At 40.5% G+C, this 24,642-nt stretch overlaps 2 protein-coding genes across 4 annotated transcripts in view; one reads left to right on the forward strand and one right to left on the reverse strand.

Annotated features, from left to right (window-relative positions):
* Positions 1-21,214, forward strand: part of LOC141410009 (uncharacterized) — a 186,393-nt gene extending 165,179 nt beyond the window's left edge. Inside the window, exon 3 of the mRNA XM_074036579.1 lies at positions 21,082-21,214. Within this exon, the coding sequence (XP_073892680.1) occupies positions 21,082-21,101 (20 nt within the window). The 3' untranslated portion in view covers positions 21,102-21,214. The remainder of the gene's footprint in view (positions 1-21,081) is intronic.
* ADGRL2 (adhesion G protein-coupled receptor L2) overlaps positions 1-24,642 on the reverse strand; it is a 683,665-nt gene that overhangs the window by 356,915 nt on the left and 302,108 nt on the right. The gene's annotated exons all lie outside the window — the stretch shown is intronic.

Genomic DNA, 24,642 nt, shown 5'->3' on the forward strand with positions numbered 1-24,642 from the left:
AGGGACAGTTTGTGTAGCCATCCATTCCCATTAGAGTTTCCTCCATTTTCCAATTAGAGTATGGGTCCCTCCGAGGAAGGCTTTTAGAATTTCCCATCAAAGTACCCCTAAAGCAAGGGACAGTGAACACTTATTTTACCATAAAAGCCCATGAGAATCTCCCATGTTACTCCATAAGATATGTTTGTTTAAATATAAAAATAAAAGTTTAATTATTTAAAAGTAAATGATTTAACTATTTCCTACATACATACACACACACATACACATTCCTACACCCATACACAAATGTACACATATACACACACTTTGTTTCTGATCAAGTTTATGTTTCTAGAAGATGTGTTATATTTTATGCTTCTTGGATATGTAAATGCAGACTCTCTGATGTAACACCAAGCAGCCAGGGCAGGAGTACATACACCCCACTATGAGAAGCAAGGCCTTAGGTCAGCCAGTCTACAGATGTTGACTGGGTCCTCTAGTCTGGATACTTTTAGGGGCTGAGCAAGGAAGCTAAGAGACAGTCTGTGCCTTTAAGGAATTCTTACAATGTTGTGTCTCATGACTGTGTCTGGGAAGTGTGCTGAGTGTGAGGACAGAAGAAGTGAGGCAGCTGATAAACTCATGGAATTTAAATCAGATAACTTTTAGCACTGACTGATGCTATAAAGAAGTTGCAACAGGGATAGAGTGACTGATGGAAGTTACTTGAACCAAAGGGACAGGGAGCTCTTTAAAGATGAAACATTCAGGTTGAAGCCCACTGCTGTGGTGTGAATGTGCCCCCTACAAATCCACACATTGAAATCTTATGCCCCAATGTGATATATTAGGAGGTGGGGCCTTTTGGGAGGTAATTAGGTCACAAGAGCCCTCATTAATGGGATTAGGGCCCTTATAAAAGGAACTCAAGAGAGATCTCTCAGCCCTTCTGTTATATGAGCACATAGCTAGAAGATGCCATCTGTGAACCAGGAAATAGCTCTTCACCAGACACCAAGTCTGTCAGCATGTTGATCCTGGACTTCCCAGCCTCAGAACTGTGAGAAACAAATTTCTGTTGTTTATAAGCTTACTAGTTTCTGGCATTTTGTTCTAGAAGCCCAAAGGGACTAAGATATCCACTGATGAGAAGAAGACATGCAAAGGTTTGAGAGGAGTGCTTTCTAAGTCGAAGGTAGAGCACCTGCAAAAGCTAGAGGCTGAGAAGAGTCTGGGCGTGCGTCTTCCTTTGAATTTCTTATGACAGACCCTGAGATAAGGACTGAGTGAAGGTAGTTTATTCAAGAAGTCACCCCAGGAAGCACCAGAGAGGAAATGGAGAAGGTGAACAGGGAGAGAGAAAAACCAATAAAGGGTATGTTATAAGTAAGTTACTGCTGTGGATGACGGAGGCTCATTTTCCCTGGGGCCCTGGGGCTCCTTTGATAAACCACTTGGAGCTTAACTCAGGATCATCCTACCGGAGACCCAAGAGGCTGGGCTGTGTATCTGCCTTCTCCCCGATCTCATTGGCTGAGTACAATTCTTGTGTATTAAGCCCCAGCACTTCTAGGTTGTGCCTGTGGAGGTCAAGCAAACCCCTGAAGAAAGCCCTCAGGCAAACGCAAAAAGGGACACTGTTCTAAAGGTGAGAAACTGTCAGAATGCTGAAAACTCTTCAGCTCCAGGCAGGATAAGGACAGGCCATCAACAGTGTGTGTCTTCTACAGAATCTAACTTAAAGCTAACATAGGCCAAGGGCGGTGGCTCATGCCTGTAATCCCAGCACTTTGGGAGGCCGAGGCGGGTGGATCACCTGAGGTCAGAAGTTGGAGGCCAGCCTGCCAACATGGTGAAACCCCGTCTCCACTAAAAATACAAAATTAGCCGAACGTGATGGCTTGTGCCTGTAATCCCAGCTACTTCAGAGGCTGGGGCTGGAATCCAGGAGGCAGAGGTGACAGTGAGCCAAGATCGCATCGCTGCAGTCCAGCCTGCGTGACAGAGCGAGACTCCATCTGAAAGAAAGAAAGAAAGAGAAAGAAAGAAAGAAAGAAAGAGAGAGAGAGAGGGAGGGAGGGAGGGAGGGAGGGAGGGAGGAAGGAAGGAAGGGAGGAAGGAAGGAAGGAAAGCTAACTTAAAGCTAACATGATTGGAGCATAGCAGGGGGAACATGGAGGGAGATAAATTCAGAGAGGCAGGCAGAAGCCAGATGATGTGTAACTTTGCCTTTTTAAAGTCCACGTGGAATGAGCAGCCATTGGAAGGTTTGAGTGGAGAAGTGGTCTGATATGATTAAGCTTGGGAAAGATCACTGTGGACTTTTTGTGGAAGACAGCCCATGAAGAGGCCTAATGAGAGTCAGTAAGATAGATTAGGAAGCTTTTGTAGTAGTCTGGGCAAGAGGTCAATTGGGTTCGGTGGTTAATATTAGTCCTCATCTTAATCTATAAGAAGTATTTGGCACAATTGATCACTTCTTCCTTTTGAAACACTCTCTTGCCTTGGCTTCCAGAATATCACTTTCTTTTGATTCTTCTACTATCTCTCTGGGACTCTTACCCAGTCTTCTTTCTTGGAGTACTCCGGGGCTTGGGTCGGGAACATTTTCTCTATTTTTATATACTCCCTAGGTTATCTCATGCAGTCTTATGGCTTTAAATACTACTGGCACCCACAAGTCTTTCAAATGCTATCTCCAGCCCAGAACGCTCCTTTGAAGTCCAGAGTCATTTATGTTACTACCGTCTTCATCATGATTTGGGTGTCTGGTTGACCTTATCCTTAGCCTTTCAAATGGCAGTAGAGATCAAGGTTGTAGCAGTAGAGGGGGTGAAAGAGGTAAATTGATGAAACATTTTGGAGGTGGAACCAACACTTAATGATGGATTAGATGAGGATGAGAGAGGAATCTAAGATGGCAACTCAGTTTTGACCTGAACAACTGATTAGATGGTGGTGCTATTTACTGAAATCAAAAGAAGCAGATTTAGTAGAGAAAAATCGGTGGTTCTCTTTTTTGTTTTTTTTTTTTGAGATGGAGTCTCCCTCTGTTACCCAGGCTGGAGTGCAGTGGCGTGGCCCTGGCTCACTTCAACCTCCCCTTCCCCAGTTCAAGTGATTCTCCTGCCTCAGCCTCCTGATTAGCTGGGATTACAGGTGTGTGCCACCATGCCTGACTGATGCTTTTATTTTTAGTGGAGACAGGGTTTCACCATGCTGGCCCAGGTGATGTTGAACTCCTGACCTCAAGTGATCTGCCAGCCTCAGCCTCCCAAAGTGCTGGGATTACAGGCATGAGCCACCACGCCCAGCGTGTTCTCTTTTGACTATATTATGTTTGAGATACCTGCTGGCATCCAGATGGGATGTGTGAGATATTTGATTGCTCCTTTTAAAGGAGAGATTACCTCATCCATTCACTCATATCTCTATTTAAAAAGCCAAGCTAGAATTTTACAAAGATGCAACCCATATAAAAGCTCACAGTTTCTCTCTGTATATTGGGACTAAAGAGTTGAAGAACAGTTATCTAACCATCAAACATTTGAAAGGAGTGGAGAACCATCTGGTCTGATAAACCTCCTCTGTAGTATTTCCTAAAACATTCACAGTCAGGTTAGCAATTGAAAAGTCTAGACAAACATTGTCAAATAGACTTTGGTATATAAAAAAATATATTAGAGCTAAGTCAATCCTTTTTAAATCCCTTGCTCAAATCCCTCCAACGACTTCCATCCCACTTAGAATAAAAGACCTTACTATGTCTGATCTGGCTGTCCCTCATCCAGCCCCTGCCCTCCTTTTCACCTCCTAACAGCCCCTTTGCTCCCTCAACTCTGCCCTCAATGACCTTCTTACGACTCCAAGCTGCACACTCAGAGCCTTTGCTCTTCTTCCCACTGTTTAAAATTTTCTTCCTCCAGATGTGCGTGCTTTTTCCCTACCCTCATTTTAGTCTTGCTCCAATGGTTCCTGCCCAGGAGGTCCTACTAAGGCCATCCCATGTGAAATATCTGACTCTGTCACTCTTTATCCTTTCATTTTGTTTTTGTTCATAATTTTTACCACTACTTAAGCTCAGTCTAAATATTTGTTTGCTTTGTAGTCGTCTTTTTTTTTTTTTTTTTTTCAGATGGAGTCTTGCTCTGTCGCCCAGGCTGGAGTGCAATGGCGCGATCTCGGCCCACTGCAAGCTCTACCTCCTGGGTTCATGCCTTTCTCTCGCCTCAGCCTCCCAAGTAGCTGGGACTACAGGCGCCCACCACCACACCCGGCTAATTTTTTGTATTTTTAGTAGAGACAGGGTTTCACCATGTTAGCCAGGATGGTCTCAATCTCCTGACCTTGTAATCCACCTGCCTCGGCCTCCCAAAGTGCTGGGATTACAGATATGAGCCACCGCGCCTGGCCTGTAGTTGTCTCTTTCATTAGCATATGGGTATCAATAGGCTAGGGGCTTTACTTTGTCTGTTTTGTTTAATGCCGTATCCCCAGATTCTATTACATTGCCTGACACATAATAGGTACTTGGTAAAGGATTTACTTGAATAAATAAACGAATGATTCTTTTTAAATGTATGCCATCAACTATTTCTTATGTGGCTATAGAATGCTACATAATAAATATTTGATGGGCAGGAGAAAAATGCCGTGATAGGAAATCTCAGAGCCAACAATGTCAGAGCCCAGATTTAAAGATTCGGGCAAGCAGGCACTATAATCAGCATCAAGGAAAATTTTCCAAATTTAGCAGATCTTTACCAGTCATTCAAGGAAATGCTCCAGTGTGTGATCTGGTGGTGGTCCAGGCAGGGGGAAATGAGAATGGCAATAATTATGTTATGTAGACTTTTGAGACTAGATCTCATACAAAGTAGAACAATCAAGGACTTAATTATTAGACCTGGGGTATATATTAAACCAATGTTTCTTAAACTTTGTTGTACATTAGAACCAACTGCGGAGTTTTAAAACTCTCCATGATTCATTGTACTTCGTACCAGAAAAGTCAGAGTATCTGGGGATGGGATCTAGATATCAGTGCATGATTCCAAATGCAGTCAAGTTTGAGAATCAAGGTACTAGACTTTGCTGTTCAAAGTGTGGTCTCCTGGCTGGCCGTGGTGGTTCATGCCTGTAATCCCAGCACTTTGGGAGGCGGATCACTTGAGGTCAGAAGTTCCAGACCAGCCTGGCCAACATGGTGAAACCCTGACTCTACTAAAACTACTCAACTTAACCGGGCGTGGTTGTGCATGCCTGTAATCCCAGCTACCGGGCGTGGTAGTGCACGACTGTAATCGCGCTAATTGGGAAGCTGAGGCAGGAGAATCGCCTGAACACAGGAGGCAGAGGTTGCAATGAGCCCTGATAGGTCCACTGCACTCCAGCCTGAGCGTCACAGCAAGACTCTGTCTAAAAAAAAAAAAAAATGCGGGCTGGTTCCAAACTGTAAATAAGCTGGAGGTAGTGAGGGTGTTGGGGCCAGTGAGTGACATGATTCAATCTGCATTTGTGACTCATATTGGAAAGGTAGAAATTTTTGATGCATTCTTGAAAAAAACAATATGAGGATAGGATAGTGCAAGAATGAGAATAAGTGAGACTTTTCACTGTTCTTTAATATTAATGTATTTCCACAAGTCTTATAAAATCAGGTTGTGTAGCTTCGTATTGTAATCACCCAAATATTTAAAACATTGTTTAAAATTAGGAGACTATGTAGAATCCAGCAGTAGATTAGAAATTGTTTTGCTTGGTTGGCTTTGTTAAGATTCTGCTAAATTCTCTTCTTCAGAAATATAACTTTTTATTTCCATATCAATAGCATAGTTGACAGGGTTTTTGCCACTTCATATAATTATTTTTATGATTGCAAACTTTAAACTTGTAGCATATTTTACATATTTTTGAAAAATATTGGTATATTTAAAAATTCCTTTAGGCTGCTAATCAAGCTCCATATGTAACTACACATGCATATCACCTCATTTTAAATGCATATGCTGGCTTCGTTGTAGAAAGTTTAAAATTCTAGGAAAACTGAGGCGTAAAAGAAACTCAAAGGTCATATGAGGAATTCGATTTATGATGGAAATAACCACTTTTCCTGTTACAAAGTGTTCTATCATATGTATTTCACCTTTTTAAAAAAATTGCAATTGGACTTTGATCTAGTAAACTATAATCTCTATGAGATTGGTTCAGACTCTAGGGCTTCCCTCAGTTCTGGGCATGGAGTGGGTGCTCAAAAAGTATTTGATGATTAAATGAATAAAAAGTTATTAGCTGAGAGGAGTCAGGCTTGTCACTGCCCACTCCTCTGGATGGGGATTGCTCTTGGCTGATGGGAGCTGCCTTTCCTGGAGAAGGCTGGGAGATTAGACTTTTGAAACCACAGCTTTGCCTTGCTTTCTCTCCACTGTCTTATTCAGCTAATGTCCCTGCCTTACAGGTGTCTCCTGCCAGCACTGTCTCAATATGTCACTTGCGCTAAAATCCCTATCTCAGCTCTGCTTCTAGAAAATTTGTCCTAAAACATTAGATATATGTATGTGCAATTATTATGTATTATATATGTATATGTGTATACGTGTGTGTGTATATATGTACCTATATATATATTAATATATACATATGGATATGTACACACACACAGAGTTTTCCAAAGTTTATAGCCTGTCCTACAGTAAGAAATACATTTTACATTATGATTTACTATAAAGGATTAATAAAAAATTAGGCTAGACATGGTGGCTCACACCTGCAATCCCAGCACTTTGGCAGGCTGAGGTAGGAGGATCACTTGAGACCAGGAGTTCAAGACCAGCCTGAGCAACATAGCAAAACCCAATCTCTACAAAATATATATGTATACACACAAACACATACATACATACACATGCATATGTATACCTATAACTACATATATATACACACACACACACATATATATATGCATTCATTCATTCAACAACAAATATTCCTCTGTTGCCTGTTATGATCCAAGCACTATTCTATTTGATAAGGAAACAGTAGTGCATATGGAATTAACATTCATAATATAAAACTTTACAATGTGTTATGGAGGCTGATACATTCTATTTTATTCTAATCTTTTATTTTCAAAAATAATCTACTCTATTCATTTTTTGTAAAAAATGCTGCTCATGACCCACTAAATAGATTTAACAATGTGCTTCAGAGTTGTAGCCATTAGTTTAAAAATACTGCCTTAGATAGTGCCACATCTGATTTTATAAGGTATAGGGATGTTTTTGTTCATACCTTCAGGCGTTCAATGTGATACAATATTTAATACTAAGGAAAAATATATTTAACTGCCATATGCATGGTATTATCATCTTCCTCCTTGAAGGCTTTTAGGATTCAACCTTTATTTTTATTACTTTTTCTTTTCAAAATACCCTTTTCATCTTCTTCAAGTAGAAGTCAATAAATGAAGCTTTTGCCCTATGTCTAAACTGTCAAGGTCTCTAAGAGAAATGTGCTTTAAAGATGGAGGAGTTAATGGTCACTCTTGCACTATAAATTCTATTGGCAGATATTCTACTAGCTGGTAGATGTAAGGATGACTTTCTCCTTGAAAACTCTAATGAGACTTGGGAATAATATACAATCTGTGATTCAGGTACTATCCTCAAAATGTAAGAGCTTTTAAATAATCTTAAAACCTTATCTAAAATAAATCATATTATTTCTTGTTATTTCATAGAGAAGTAAAGAAATCTACAGTTCATATAAGAATTTGTAAAGTAAAACAACTTTAGATTTTTTTGCCTAAAAAATTCATTCTCTTATTTGAGAAGAGGTTATAACATATGTATGCCATTTGATTGATTTAGAAATGAGAAAGTTCTGTTTTCCCTAAATATTCTGCCTGGAGAGAGCTTGGAAAAGCCAAGACTGAAGCAGCTGTGAATGGTGGAAAGAAAGCATTCTCTTCAGCATCACTTTCGTCTAAATACTAATTTGCTGAGGAAATTGGTAGCTTAGAACCCTAAGGTTATGTTTTCAGTTTCCGGATCTGGTAAATGGGATTATAATCTCAATTTCCTCACAGGGTTGTTGTGAGAAAAAAATATGTTAACGTATTGAGTGACTGGCTCATTGTCACTCAACAGACACTTAGTAAATGTTGATTTACACCAATCAACATTTATCAAGACTGGACATTTAGTTAGCTGGTGAGAGAAGCTACAGGACGGTAAGAAAATATTACAAAGTATCCACTGTGGTTGCTTAGCACACTTACTGGGACTTACACACCCACATGATAGCTCTGAGAGGGCACGTGTAGAGTCCAGTAATGATGTCTTCACTCTGAACGTCTTCAATTCTTCACTTTTCAAGTTGCCCTCAGAATACATTTTCTTACTTACATTTTGTGACTGATGTTACTTAGTATCAATATTATTTACCTAGCTGGCTCTCTACCTTTCTCATCAGGCTTAGATCTCAATGACTTTGAGTGGGTCCAAGAGTCTAATTCAACCTTGAAAGGATAATATGTATATTTTTTTCAATGTGATGCAGGGCCTGAAGGTGGCATTGAAAGAGCAGCTCCAAAAATGCTGTGATTGGCTGCAATGAATACGATTGTTAGACTATCAGCCTGGCTCTTCAGGAAGCCAAGAAGATACAAACCACTGACGGTGATTCTTGAATCAACTAGCCAAGGATGGCTCCTGGCTGCTCAGGATCTAAGCACAGCAGTGGGCCATGGCCAGGCTGTGGCATCTTGTGCTGAGCTGAGGCCAGGAATGTGGCATTCTAGAGCTTCAGAGGATCTCTCAAAGTCCCCTGCTCTGACTATTTTAGCTGAGATATGCCTGGATTTATAGTTCTGATCCTGTTCAAGCTCTCTGTCTTACTGTTTTCAATTTGCTCACACTTCTCAGGCTGCTTCCACTCAGAAAATGATACCGTTCCATGATGATCATAGAAAAGTTATTATGTTTAATCTTTCTGAGCCTCAGCTTCTTCACAGGGATAATAGAGGTAGTAAAAGTACATTTTAGTAGGATTGTTGTAAGATTACATAAAGTAGTGAAAATAAAGGGCTTAAGGGAGTAATTGGCACATAGTAAACTCTCAATAAATGATGGAGCTATTATTATTATTATTCATAGCAGCAAATATGGCTCAACCTACCTCAGTGTCCAGCTCAATGACTTGGAAAGTCAGCTCAATTAAAGGCCTGTCCCTCTTAGATTTACCCAAGAGTTGATGCTGAACAACTATTCTGGGGCAGGGAACCTTTTACAAAATGTCTGCAATTCAGATGATGGGAAAAGACACAGGCGTGAAGGCACCAAGTTAGTTGGATAAATGAAATATATACATTTAAGCATGTGGCTTTTTAAAAAAATGTTCATGGGCCTTTACACATGCATTTGCTATGGAAATATGGTTTTGGTTTTCATGACTTCTGAACCCGTTATCCATTTCAAGAATAACAATAGTAATGGTAGTAGTAATAATAATAATAATAGCTAACATTTGCTGAAAATTACTAGGGGCACTACAAAAACCCTTTGAAGTGGGATGTGTACCTGGCTTGGCGTGACTATAGTGAATAAAGTATTGAAGCAAAAAGAACAGATCTAGCCCCTCTCCTTATTTTTAACTCAGCTCTCCCCACCCACCCTCCACCCACGCCCCTTACCATTCTGGTGTTCACTAATATGTAAGACATCATTAAACTCTAACTGCCAATATTCTCCTCCCACTGGTAAAGTATAGGTACAAAAGCTTTTATTCACACATCAGCAAATATTTATAAAATTCCTGCTCTGAGGCATTGGTCAAAGGACTGAAGCAGAACATTCCTTCACAGATCACCTAGTCCAGAGGCCTCAGAGTGTCTCCCACGTCCACCACCCTGGCCAGTTAACTCTGTTACAGTGGATAATCTTTCCAGCTAAACTGCCCATGTGTCAGTTTTTACATGTTTTAATAAGGACAACACTTGTCCTGTTTTATACCTTATGTGAAAGTACAGCGTTCAGGCCAGGCGTGGTGCTCATGCCTGTAATCCTAGCCCTTTGGGAAGCTGAGCGGGGCAGATTACTGAAGTGGTGAAACTTCGTCTCAAAAAAAAAATACAAAAATTAGCTGGGTGTGGTGGCTTGCGTCTGTAATCCCAGCTACTTGGGGGACTGAGGTGGGAGGACTGCTTGAGCCCGGGAGGTTGAGGCAGCAGTGAGCTGAGATCGCACCTCTGCACTCTAGCCTGGGTGACAGGAGTGAGGTACTGTCTCAAACAGACAAACAAACAAAAAAATATAGAAATCATTAAAGCAAAAGTTCATGTTCACTGATTGGTAGCTACACTACGATCTTTGTCTTTGGTGTTGTTTGTTGGTCTTTGATATTTCCCAGGCAAGGTGTGGAAAAGGGTGGAGTAGCTCTAGGGAAGTACTGCTAGAAAAGCCAGCTGGAAAGCAAGCAGTTCCTGATGGGGCTTTGTGACACAGTGTTTAAGCCCCTGTGTTTTGGGTCTCAGGTTCCTGCAGCCTAACACAATTTGTAATCATTCAGGAGGTGTGTCACTTGGGATTGTTATTGTGTCACTGAGGAAAAACATAACTGAGATTGCTGCAGGCTAGTCACTCTTCAAAGGCAAATGAAAGAATGAAAATTCCTCTCTGACAGCTTTTTAAAATAAGGGACTTTTAACTCTGTATAGTCCACAATTCAACTTGTGCCAAGTATGCCATTATTTTTAAGTGTGGTTTGTTCTAAAGATGCTTACTGCCAATAAGAAGTTTGGGTTGCTGGTGGAGCTTCTGTTTTAATGTAGACTATTTGATGTTGGTGGTTTTGTTTTTCAACTTTCTAGGTAAAGGCACCACAAAGAATGCAACTGTAATGTAAAGAAAAGGCAAAATTTTAATACTTTGTTGAAGCATATTGGAAATGTCTCTTCTAAAGGGGTAAGACAGCTTAAGAATTGGTTTTTCCTAGAGAACAAAATGAGGCTCCACTCTCACGACATGAATTTGGCAGCCTTGCAGTTTCTTACCCTAAGTAAAACACCACTGATAACTGCTCCAGTCCTCAAAGACTGGAGAAAACTGACAGCTTTACAGAAATGATAGAGTATCTAACACAACTTTTCTTTACCCATTAACTCGAGGAAGAAAAAACATATAAGGAAGAAAAATACCTATTTTCCTGGTCACCCGACATACCCGTTATTTCCCTTTGTCAAGTGTTAAATATTTTGTAATGAAAATCTATTTTTACAAATAAGGGCAAGGAAATGTAGAGGAGAGAGAGAGAGGGAGGGAGGAAGATATGGAACAGGGAAAAAGGGAAGGAGGGAGAGGGAGAGAATGTGATGTGTCTCTTGCCAGTATTTCTATGTTCTTAGTATTTTCATTAGGTTTTCTCCTGATAAGCATTCTGTCTCATTCAGGAAATATATTACACTGAAGGAGCTTTTTCATTTCACTCTCCCGAGTCTTGGTTTCTTTATCCTTTAATGATGATAATGCTTGTTCTGTTTCAGAGTGAAGGTGTTGGGATTAATTGTGTATTATAGATAAAAATGTTTTGAACTCTCCCAGAAAGACACAGCACAAGGTATTCCTATTGTCATGATCACCAAAGAGACTCTGTACTTTGCTCTTACTGCTTCTTAGCTTCCCAGTGTCTAGACAAAGTATAAGCTTAATGACGGATGTAAAATAATAGAACTGCACAGCAACTCAATGCTTGTCTCATTGAGCCTCTTCTTTTATACGGAATTGGAGAGTGGGGCTTAGAGTCATTAAAAAACTTTGGGGGGTTGCCATACTTCACAGTCAGTTTCCTTAACTGGGAGGGGATTTCAAGGTTATACAGTTAATTCTTCTCTATATATGCCTATTTTCTTTATGGCTTGAACTATTTAAACTTGAACTACAGTTTTTATTCTGAAGTTTCTAAAATTGGTATCTCTATTTCTGACCAGTATGTTCTCCAGTCTCATACTTCTATTTGTTTTCACAATGTCAGCAATTGAGTAACTGTATTACTTTTTTATTGTGGGGGGGTGGGGCAGTGGCACAATCTTGGTTCACTGCAACCTCTGCCTCTTGGGTTCAAGCGGTTCTCATACCTCAGCCTCTGAGAATAGCTGGGATTACAGGCGTGGGCCACCACGCCTGGCTAATTTTTGTATTTTTAGTAGGGACGGCATTTCACCTTGTTGCCCAGGCTGGTCTTGAACTTCTGGCCTCAAGTGATCTGCCTGCCTCGGCCTCCCAAAGTGCTGGGATTACAGGTGTGAGCCACCGCGCCCGGCCAGATAACTGTATTGCTTTTAATGGCAAGAACCGCAATTACTTTTGCACCAACCGAACAGTTTCATAGAGCTTCCATAATAAATACCACAAATTGGGTGGCTTAAAACAACATAAATGTATTCTCTCACAGTTCTGGATAACAGAAGTCTGAAATCCAGGTATCGGTATCCCTTTGAGATCTCTGGGAGACTGTCCTTCCCTGCCTCTTCTTAGCTTCCGGTTGTTGTGGATGGTCTTCGCTGCTCCTGGGCTTACTGCTGCATTGCTCCAATCTCTGCCTCCATCCTCACATAGCCTCTTTCCCTGTGTGTGTCTTTGTGTCTCCAAATCTTAGGAAGGTATCAGTCCCCTCCTTAGAAAGATATCAGCTGGGCACAGTGGCTCACGCCTGTAATCCCAGCATTTTGGGAGGCTGAGGAGGGGGATCATGAAGTCAGGAGTTCGAGACCAGCCTGACCAACATGGTGAAACTCCATGTCTACTAAAAATACAAAAATTAGCTGGGCGTGGTGGCACACACCTGTAATCCCAGCTACTCAGGAGGCTGAGGCAGGAGAATCGCTTGAACCCAGGAGGCGAAGGTTGCAGTGAGCCGAGATCACGCCACTGCACTCTAGCCTGGGCGACAGAGCAAGACTCTGTCTTAAAAAAAAAAAAAAAAAAAAAAAGGAAGATATCAGTCATTGGATTTAGGGCCCATCCTGACCTAGTATGATCTCCTTTTAACTTCATTACATCTGCAAAGACCCTATTTCCAAATGTAACCACACTCACAGGTACCTGGGATTAGGACTTCAACATGTCTTTCTGAGGGACACAACAAACCACAACAATGACCTATTCTTATATTAAAATCAACATGGCTAAAATCAGCCTCATTACAGTCTTTTAAAATTGACTACATTTCTGTCTATAGCACCACTAGTCCTGAAGTCTTCTAATTTAGGAAACAGAGATAATTTTCAAATCTTCTGTCACACTTATGCTCCATATTTAATTTGTCTTGAAGTTCTCTTGTTTGTTCTTTGAAATATCTGTTAATGTCTTGTACCTTTCATTGTTACTCCATCTCCTGTGGTCCAAATTTTCAGTTCCAAGTTATGTCTGTTGATTCTAGTGTCTCCCTTGTATAGTCCCTTCCTACTCAAAGTATGTGCAAGTACCAAGAGCATTAGTATCAGCTATAAGCTTAGAGCAATAAAGAATTGTTGTTTCACCACAGACCCAAGTCTCATTTGGAATCAGAATCTGTATTAAGATCACTAGGTGATATTAATTAAAGTTGAAAACTCTAATGTGGCTCAGAGTAACATTGATGACCACTTAATATTTGCCAAATGCCCAATATGCTGGACATTTTTACAGTTGCTTCAAATTCTGTCCCTATCCAGATTCATTACATGAATTAAATCATACCTGTAAAATGAAATACCATGTCAGAATAGTAACAAAATTAACAATGGTGTTTAAGATCACTAAATAACTGGAAAAACATGCGGGATATGTTGCTAATTTAAAAATGTAGGTTTTGTTGTTGTTTTTAAGAGACAGAGTCTCGCCCTGTTGCCCAGGCTGGAGTATGGTGGCACAATTATAGCTCACTGTAACCTCAAACTCCTGGCCTCAAGTGACTTTCTTCCCTTGGCCTCCCAAAGTTCTGGGATTACAGGCTTAAGCCACTATGCCTGGCCCCCAAAAACATAGTTTTTTTTTTTTTTTTTTTTTTTGAGACGGGGTCTCACTGTGTTGCCCAGGCTGGAGTGCAGTGGCACGATCTTGGCTCACTGCAACCTCCGCCTCCCAGGTTCAAGTGATTCTTCTGCCTCACCCTCCTGAGTAGCTGGGACTACAGGCATGCACCACCACACCCAGCTAATTTTTGCATTTTTAGTAGAGACGGGATTTCACCACATTGGCCAGGAGGGTCTCTATCTCTTGACCTCGTGATCCGCCCGCCTCAGCCTCCCAAAGTGCTGGGATTACAGGCGTGAGCCACCACGCTACACCAAAAAAACATAGGTTTTAAAGGACCCACGGTGCCATATTTTGGATACATATATATACATAAGACCAGTGGAATAATGGACAGTATTAGTGCACATTTCTTGTGCTGTTGATTTGGATGAGTCATCTCCATTATGATTTACTTCTTACAGTGAACACATATTAGTTTTGTAATGATGAGAAAAAAAGTTATCATTAAAAAAATCCTAGCTTCTATCCTATCGATCCACATTTTTATCCTTCTACTTTTTAAGATGCATTTGCTATGTTTGGAATTGGATAGGACTTCAAATGATAACTGAAGAGGAAGAGGCTTTCAACCTACAGTGGAACCACTCATTATTGCAAGTCACCAAGGGAAAAATTGTAAATATATGATAAACTACAACTAGGAGCAGAAGAGGAAGTGAGGGAGTCAAGCTGTGTCTTTGATCCAGATAGCAGCATGACTTTGCCCCTGCATTTGTTCAAGCTAAAGTCAGATTATTAATTTTCTATTGCTGCATAACAAATTACCTCAGACTTAGAGGATTAAAATATAGAGGCATCTGTCATCTCACAGTTCTGTTGATGAAGAATCCAGGCATAGTTTAGACAGGCCCTCTTCTTAGGGTCTAACAAGGCTGCATCTGGGTGTCAGCTGGGCTGCAGTCTCATCTGGAGACTCAACTAAAGAAGAAAGAATCCACTTCCAAGCTCATTTATGTTGTTGGAAAATTCATTTCATTCCAGCTGTGTAACTAGGAGCTCTGGTTTCTTACTAGTTGTGAATTAAAGGATGCCCTGAGGCCTTAGGCACCACTTGTGTTCCTTGGCACTCCTCTCTTTGTAGGGAGTTCACAACATGGCTTCCAGGACAGCAGGAAAATCTCTCTTTCCAGTCTTCTAAGACGGAATCTTAGGTGGGAATGACAACCTACAACTTTTCCTGTGTTTTCCTGGTTAGAAGCAAGTCAGAGTCCTGCATATCCTCAAGAGCAGAGAGAGGTCATAACTCTGGGGCATGGAGCCCATGGGAGCCATCTTGGAATCTGCCTACCTCACAAATCAAAATACACTGAGTAGTCTCCAAGAAATTGAAAAAGCAAGGAAAACAGACTATCCCAAAACCTAGTCCACTCCCTTCCCCGGCCTTTTCAGACAGGGGCTGCTCATCTAGATGGCCAAAGAGAGGAAAGCGCTTCAGCTTCCAGAAGGCAGAAGTACTTACAAAAGGACACAGCCACATATATAGCAAAAGCACCTTGGTATGAGGGGAAAAAGACACAACACTTCTGCCGATTTCCTGTCCAGGTTCTGAAGGAAAGTCTGGAGTACAACCTTGGCATTTCCGTTGTTTCAAAGTTGATTCTGATGAGCTGCTCGGTACTTCCTAACACTTGGAAGGCTTTACCTTTTCTATTCACATTTGGCCCTGCTCTGCTTCCGTGTTCATCTGAGGCCTTGTCTGACTATTCTAGTGAATACGAATTTCTTCCTACCCTGAACTTATACATTTGAAAATCTGCTTATCTATATTACCACACAGGTTAGTATGTTTTTGAGCTCTCTTTTACATGTTTTGGATTTTTCTCCTCAACTAAACTGTTCCTTTTTCAAGGGCAGAATTCTTCTCTCCTATTATTCTAAAGCACATTGTTGGGTATAGCACAGGTATATAATTTTGTTTCCTTAATTGGTCAAACTAAAAAAATAGAGTCAGAGAACAGGTAGTTTTCATTGTGGTACCTGGATTCAGAAAACTGTTTTAGATGACACTATACTTGGAGATAGTATGTTATGGTGGAATGTTCCTGAACTTTAGATATTCATGTAAACACTAATTTCTTGCCGTATTTGTGTATTACATGTGCTGTCATTTACACAATATTTTTCTTTAAATTTACTTTTTTACTTGACCTAACCCTAAATAATAGAATCCATAAAACCATGTATTTCATATGCTAGTTGTACATTTTACATTTTTTAATTTCACATGCAAAAATGATTTATGTATTATGTACATTCTACCTTTTTTTTTGTATTTGCATGTGAAATTGAAAAATGTGAGATGTACCTACTGTACCTATGTACCAGTACTGCCTATATATTGCCTACAATTATATCCTGTCCCACCAATAGTGTTTATACAACTTGTTGGGAGTTACCTCTATGGTGCAAAACATTTCTAGTCTCTGAACCTGGCCCTCCCTCTTTCAGATCTCAGCCCTCTGAGCCTTAAACCGTAGTATAAGGATAGCAATGGTAACAGCTAGTGTTTGTTATCAAGTGCTAGGTAAAGTCCTAAGTTCTTTATAAGTATTCATTTACTAAATCCCCAAAACAACCCTGTTACCATCCTCTATTTTTTTTAAAGAAATGGAAACTGAGGCACAGAGAAGCTAGGGAACTTGCTCAAGGTCACACATCTGGTAAACAAGAATCAGGGATTTGAACCCAGACAGTCTGACTCCCGAGTCTGTTTCCTTAATTACTTCATACACTGCTATATGCTATAGACCATAATACCTGGTCTAACCTGGTATTATGAGGATTAAATGCAAAACAAAACATCACACACACACACACACACACACACACACACACACCCCTCTTCTAGCACCAGCCCAAATTTATAGAAATAATTCAATACAAATTAATAATCTTTTTAGAAGACATATCAGTGTATGTTATTTCATCCTTTCATTAAGATCATGAAATGGTATTATATTAATCTTTAAACCCCAGACTGGTTAAGTCTGAGGCCTTCTCATTGAGGCAACTAAGAAAACTCCAATTTTCCAGTGGAGTTAGGGAGCAGAAGTGCATCTGATTTGTGGAATTTTACATTGATCCCTGACACAGGAAAGGTGGCTTAAATTGACCTTCCTGAAAGTTTGCAGGTCGTGAAGACCAATTAGTTGCTATGGTGTCAATAAGTGCAAATTGCTGTAGGTTGTTGGTGAATAGGGAAATCTCCACTGGGTCAGTGCCCAGGGCAATGAGGTACTAAAGGCACGGCAGGTGGTTTGAAGGCAGACACCTTAAAAAAAAAAAAAAAGCCACAACCGTGCTGGGCTTTGGTGTTCCACCCATGAACAGTGATACGTTTCAGCTCCTTTCTCAGCCTCTGCATGTATATCAAGGTGCTGATCTCAGCTGATACATCATTGTGTGGTCGGAATTAATTTCATTTTAAGGATTATATTTTCTTTAGACATGGTACAGCAATTGAGATTAGACCAAATTCTGTGGAACTTTGGATTATCAGTAAAACATCAAAATTTGACTAATTAATGATCCTTCCAAACAGCCTTCATTTTAAAGGAATCCATTTTATAGTTAACAGAAAATAAAAGAGATAATCTCTGAGTGGAAATGTGGAAACCAAATGTTCAACCTTTTTTAAAACCCAGTTCAGAACTCAATCTAGACATGCCACTATGGTACAGTAACAGTGGAAAAAAAAAATGAAAAAAAACTTCTCCAAATTAATGATGTATATACTGTCATAATAAACAGAGTTAACTGAGATAATTAAAAGTATTTTTATTCAGTTAATAAGATAAAATGTCACAGTTTAGAATGATTACAGTGAACTTCTGCAGATACTGTAGAACAGAACACCTTGTCTTTGTAAAAACATAACTATATCCAACAATTGCAACATGTTTTATTCATATGGTGTTTATGTCTGGATATGTCCAAGCTATTTGCTATGTGAACAGTCACACTTGATAGATCCAGGAGGGAATTTCTTGGTACAATGAACAAAAAGAGCTATTTTGTTCTTGTGCTCCAACCTCAGACCAAGGAGAAAAAAGAAAACTGTCATAAAAATATGGTCACCTTTATGCCTTTAAAACTGTGCTGGTGCCTGGGGAAGGAGTCTCAGAATGTAAAAAATTTGGTGACATTACATGGGAAACTTTCTGTTTTTTTCCCTGTAATAGTCAATCTTGTTTAGACAGAAGCCTCTGAGTGGACAGGGAACAGTGTATCATGGGCTATGGCAAGGGATTCAGGTGCAATAGACCCACAAAACCATTACATGGTGACCAATAACTGATTTCTCTACTAAAACTTTACCTTTTAGCTTTGTTTCTGGAGGATTTGATATAGCTAAATGTCTATGTCAAGTGCCATAATACAAATTACCTATGACTAAAATTAAATCACTTAATATACCAATTTAATGATGTTTTATTTTCCCTGGCTTCCCTAGGCTGCAAAGACAAAGACACACTCCTTATAATTGGAAGGGGGAAAAAAAAAAAAAACCCAACATAACCTTTAACAATAAAGCTTTTTGTTATGTAGCTGTAAAAATTCAGCAATTGAAAATAAAAGAGGGCTATAACCAAGAGGAAGGTCTATAGCCATCTAAGGTTATGCCCTGGGGTGTCGCTCCTTCCACATTTCAAGGGTAGCATTAGGTCACCATCAGAAATAAGAGTGGGTGGAATTTTTTTTGTTGTTCATTTTAGTTCCAATGACCCTAGCAAAGGGCTACTTGCTGAAGCGTGTCTGTTTGCGGAGGCAATTCCACGGGGAATATTTTAGATTATGCTACAGGAATGGCGCTTGCAATGGAAAAACGCCATATAAAGAAACACTGACATAGCATCCAAGCTCGGCTGTCTTCCTGGTACAATTAAGAAGCCAACTCTGTTCCTGAAAAGGAAAAGATTCCGTGTGCAAGTAGTGTGTCCCGTATCAATGACATAATTGTAAATCCATGGCTGTTCACATCCCAGGAGGAAAGCAAGTACTCAAAAGCAAAACAGGAAATGAAAAACTAAGACTATTACCAAAAGCTGTGAAAGAAAGCAGCTCTGCTGGCAACTGGGGAGACTGCAACAGATAACCTAAGTGGAGGATGCGTGTGAGTGGTGTTGCCTGCTATTTTTCCAAGAGTCATATGGACCACCAGTCCCCAATCTTTTTGGCACCAGGGACTGGCTTCATGAAAGACATTTTTTTCCATGGATGGGTGGAGGTGGGAAGGATAGGGAGGATGGTTTTGCGATGAAATTGTTCCACCTCAGATCATCAGGCATTAGATTCTCGTAGCGAGTGCAACCTAGATCCGTTGCATGCACAGTTCACAATAGGGTTCATGCTCCTATGAGAATCTAATGCCCTGCTGATCTGACAGGAGGTGGAGCTCAGGCAGCAATGCTGGCTCATAGAAGTTCACCTCCTGCCGTGCAGCCTGGTTCCTAACAGGCCTCAGGCCAGACTGGTACTGGTATGTGGCTTGGGGGTTGGGGACCTCTGATATAGACTATGTATCATCATGTAGATTGATATTCAGTGATTTTGCCCTTGGAAGTGAATGCCTTACCTCTATAAAAACTAGAACTGGGCTGGGTGCAGTGGCTCACATCTGTAATCCGAGCACTTTGGGAGGCCAAGGCAGGCAGATGGCTTGAGCCCTGGCTTTTGAGACCAGCCTGGGCAACATGATGAAACCCTTGCCTCTACAAAAAATACAAAAATCAGCCAGATGCAGTGGCAGGTGCCTGTGGTCCCAGCTACTCGCTAGGCTGAGGTTGGAGGATCACTTGAGTCCAGGAGTCAAAGTTTACAGTGAGCTGAGATTGTGCCACTGCACTCCAGCCAGGGCAACAGAGCGAGACCCTGTGTCAAAAAAACAAACAAACAAAAAACAAACAAACAAAAAAAAACTAGTACTGGATACTAATGAGTAGGTAGCCTCAGATAGAAAGTGAAAGAACTCATAGTGCTGAACACTTGGAATTAGTAAAATAGAGCACTTGAGGCAAATTGGCCTTAACAAATGAACAATCAGAAAAGTACAGTCTTTCTGAAAACTATTCTACACTCACTGAGTTGAACGTGAAGGCTCAGTATCTGAGAGAAGAAATCGAGCCCCAGTAGGCAACCAGTGACCAGTAACAGACAGATTTTGCACAATTCCAAATAAGGTGGATGAACTCAGATGGTTAGACCTGCCTCTTGTTTAGGGCAACCTAGGCAGCTCCTCTGGGTCCTGTGTGTGGTTACCTGTTGATGGGGAGAGAGGTAGGGATTGTGCCTTATTCCTCCTTTCTGAACACCATTAAAATTCTGTTTCAAAAGTTTCTGTTGGGAAGCCTGTGAGAATTGTCACGGTATGGTTTTTTTGCATATTGTGGGTGATTTTGTAGTTCCCTCACTGGTTGAGATGCTGCGGCTCCAAACAGTAGTAAGGATGACTCTGCAGGTGACTGTGGTGCCGGGGAATGAGGCTGACTCTGTTTCAGGCCTTGACGTTGGGTGGGAGTGGGGAAGAGTGAGGCTTGAGTGCACAGTGGCATAAAACATGGATATGGTGAAATGATTGATACCTGTAGTCTGAAGCTGTCTGCTTCAAAACTCCCAATTTAATCAGGTGAAAGTGTGTCTATAATAGAATCACCCTCTGAGATGCCATTTTGGATATGTGGAAAATATTAAAGTACAAAAAACTGTAAGCACTGGATCACTTCCCCCTAACCATTCATCCCAACTAGGTTTTAGCTTCCTGAAGATAGAGACCAACTATTCTTCATTTTTCATGGTTGGTTTTTGATTTTCTGTGGTCTCCAGAGCAGTGTCTATCACTTAGGTGGGACCTCAAGTAATGCTCCTTGAAGGGATGAATGGAAAAGCAAAATCTAGAAACCAAGATAGGAATGGTCTACAAAATTTTGTTTATATTCACTGCTGTTTGGTTTACTGATATCTGTTTTTATTTTATTTTATTTTATTTTATTTTATTTTTGATACACAGTCTCACTCTCTCACTTAGGCTGGAGTGCAATGGTGTGATCTCTGCTCACTGCAAACTCTGCCTCCTGGGCTCAAGTGATCCTCCCCCTTCAGCCTCCTGAGTAGCTGGGACTACAGGTACATGCCCCATGCCTGGCTAATTTTTTTTTTTTTTTTTTTTTTTTTTTAAATTTGTAGTTTTCACCGTGTTGCCCCGGCTGTTCTTGAACTCCTGGGCTCAGGCAATCCATCTGCCTCAGCTTCCCAAAGTGCTGAGATTACAAGTGTGAGCTACTGTGCCTGTCCTGATATCTGTTTTTAGAGTTGCTCCTGCAGTGGTGACAGCCTCTTCCTGTTTGTTACACATGTCATTCCAATACGCCCATGAGCCCTGGCTTTGACTTCCTGCAGAACTGGAATCTAGGGGTAGAACTGCAGATGGAGCTGAGAGATGGAGAAGTGTGGGTGATTGGCATGCTTGAGAAAATGTCTGTGACTTAATGCATTTCCAGATTTACATGAAAAAAAAATCTTTGGACCACTGGAGAGAGACCTACTTTCATGCAATAAAGGAGAGATTTTAATGCCATGCAGACTGATTTCAGAAGCCTCTCTCCTCAATATACACACTCCCCAGTTACTATACCAGGGAATGAAGAGATTGATTAGGTTTATCCATTAGGACATTCGTATTGAAGAGCACAGCGAGCAAGAACAAAGAGCAAAAACCCGTTGATTTACATGTGTCTCATCGAGTAACATCTTTTTTGGACTTCATATATGTATCCTCATAAGGGATAAATGGAGATGGTTAAGGCTCACAGGCCCAAACTAGAAGGTCCAGGTCTTGCCCAAAGAGGAAGCATTTCTTTGTCTATTTATCTTGTTCACATATATGAACTAGAAGTAGGAAGGAAATTTCAAGGAGTTTAGAGGTATTATGCCAATAACAATTGGCATATTGAACTAAGTGGAAGTGTTCAGGGAGGGAAATGCCAGAGGCAGTGATGGGTCTGGTTTTATTTAGCGCATTTAATAATGATCTGGAAGGGGGGAAAACACATTAAAATCACAGATTATACTAAATTGACAGGTGGTGTAAACACAAATGAGGGCAAACAAAAGGATATAAAGAATTTAGAACAGAAATGAGATTCCATCAGGAAAAAAATGCACTCTCACATCTGTGCAAAGTATCTTAAATCAGCAATGGAAATTGTTTTAAAAGTCATTTAGCTCAGAAAATGTTCATAGGCATTGCTCACATTTATAAGTGCTAACCCCTCCCCACTCCTAGGTATTTTTATACCGTTGGATCACCCTGTTTATCCCCATCATTTAAAAACACAATCTAATCATTCTATTTCTCTGAAGTCTTTTAAAGATCTCGAGTTTCCTATAGGATCTGACCCAAGCTTCTTAGTCCTGTAGTAGGAGACCTTTTCTTCGCTATTCTTGTCCATCTTCCCAGTTTTTCAGAAGTCTCTCTGCCCTGCACTCTTCATTGCTTGCAGGCTGAATTATTTGCAGCTCCCTGATTGCATCCCACCTTATTACTAACAGCACCATCTGCTCAGAGCACCATTCCTTTCTCTTTTCTCGGTTATCTCCATATGACCTTCAAGATTCAGTTCTGGCCTCACCTCCTTCCCAGGCTTTCATGCACAGAAACATCCCACCCCTGAGTTTGTTTGGTGCCTTGCTTGGCACTGCCATCACACCCACTGGCCACTTCTAACATTACAAGTTGACAATGATGATGGCTATATTTACTGAGAGCTTAATTATGCTCCAGACTCTGTGCTATGTATTTTACATGCATTGTCTTTGTAATCATCACCAACAACCTTAGGAGACAAGTAAAATGATCTCAGTTCTATAGATAAGGTAATTTCACGTTAGGTTAAGTAACTAGCCCAGGATTGAACAGCTGCTTAGTGGCAGAACTGGGATTCAAACTGCTTCCAGAGTCCATACTTTTAAAATTGTACTATTATACTAATTTGCTTCCTTGCCTCTCCCTTATTTATGTAGTCTTCTTGAGGACAGGGATCATGTCATGATCATCGAGCATCTATAGTACCCTTCATGGTACACAAATCTTAATAATAACAACAAAGATAATTAACATTTATTGAGTGCCAATTATGTGTTTTCATTAATAGTCATCCTGACAGGTGTGAAGTGATATCTCATTGTGGTTTGATTTGCATTTATCTGATGAGTAGTATCATTGAACATTTTTTCATATACCTGTTGGCATTTGTATGTCTTCTTTGGAAGAATGTCTTTAGCCCATTTCTTAATTGAGCTATTAGGGGTTTGTTTGTTTGTCGTCATTGTTGTTTTGTCCTTCTCTTTTTGATACATCATTTTGCGTTCTCATCTGACAGAAAATAGGCATACTATAGCCATAGCGTTCCACAACAAACAATTGCCAACAAATTCCACCTCAAACACATGGGAGAGACCAAGTACTATGTGCATAATGTATGCTCTGCCAAATTTGCATTAATCCTGCTGACCCACTTTGACTGAGCCATTCTCTCTAAAGTTTAGTCTCACAGAGTATTTTTTATTTTTGTGGTACATGTTATTTTTGGTACTTCATACTTTTGTTGGCACCTCTTATCTTAGCTTTTGCTATTGTTACCTATCAAGGTTTTCTTATTTAGGAGGATTAGCAAGATCCAGGCCCTGATGGTGCCCAGGAGATTCAATGGAAGGCATGTTGATCCAGATTGAAAAGAAAGCTTTCAATCTAGTTGTGCTACTGGGTCAGTCACTTCTTTGCATTTCCATTTTCTCACCTACAAACTAGCTACTCAGGTGTTAGACTGTGGGCCAGCTGCATCACCATCACCAGGGGAGTATTTGGTAAATATTGATTCCTGGGTCCTATTCACAAGGACTCTGGTTCCGCAGGTGTATTGATCCATTTTCACACTGCTGTAAAGATACTACTTGAGACTGGGTAATTTATAAAGAAAAGAGGTTTAATTGACTCTAATTCAGTATGACTGGGGAGGTCTCAGGAAACTTACAATCATGGCAGGAGGTGAAGGGGAAGAAAGGCACATCTTACATGGTAGCAGGCAAGAGAGAGAGAGCATGGGGGAAACTGCCAGACACTTATCAAACCACCAGATCTCGTGAGAACTCCCTCACCAGCACGAAAGCAGCATGGGGGAAGTTCCCCCATGATCCACACACCTCCTGTCAGATCCCTTCCTCAACACATGGGGATTACAATTTGAGATGAGATTTGGGTGGGGACATAGAGCCAAACCATATCAGCAGGTCTAGGGTAAGTTCTAGGAAATGTGTTTTATTAAAGCTCCCCAGGTGGTTTTGGTGCAGTGAATTTTTGTAAAGATTGAGTGATTTCAGATTGAATAATTTTTAGCTAAGAGATAATGTGATTTATTATCCAGGCTCACTTCTTGAAGACTCAGAAGAATATATTTTTGTTAAAATTGGTAATTATACATAGAAAAGCCTGTAAAATAAGGGCCTTACACATAGTGGTCTCGGTGAGTGGGTTTCATATTTACTACATTCAGAAATAAGGCTTGTGTTGTTGGGAATTTTTTAATAGTAA

Source organism: Macaca fascicularis, chromosome 1, assembly GCF_037993035.2.
Source record: "Macaca fascicularis isolate 582-1 chromosome 1, T2T-MFA8v1.1".
In the NCBI taxonomy this organism is placed as follows: domain Eukaryota; kingdom Metazoa; phylum Chordata; class Mammalia; order Primates; family Cercopithecidae; genus Macaca; species Macaca fascicularis.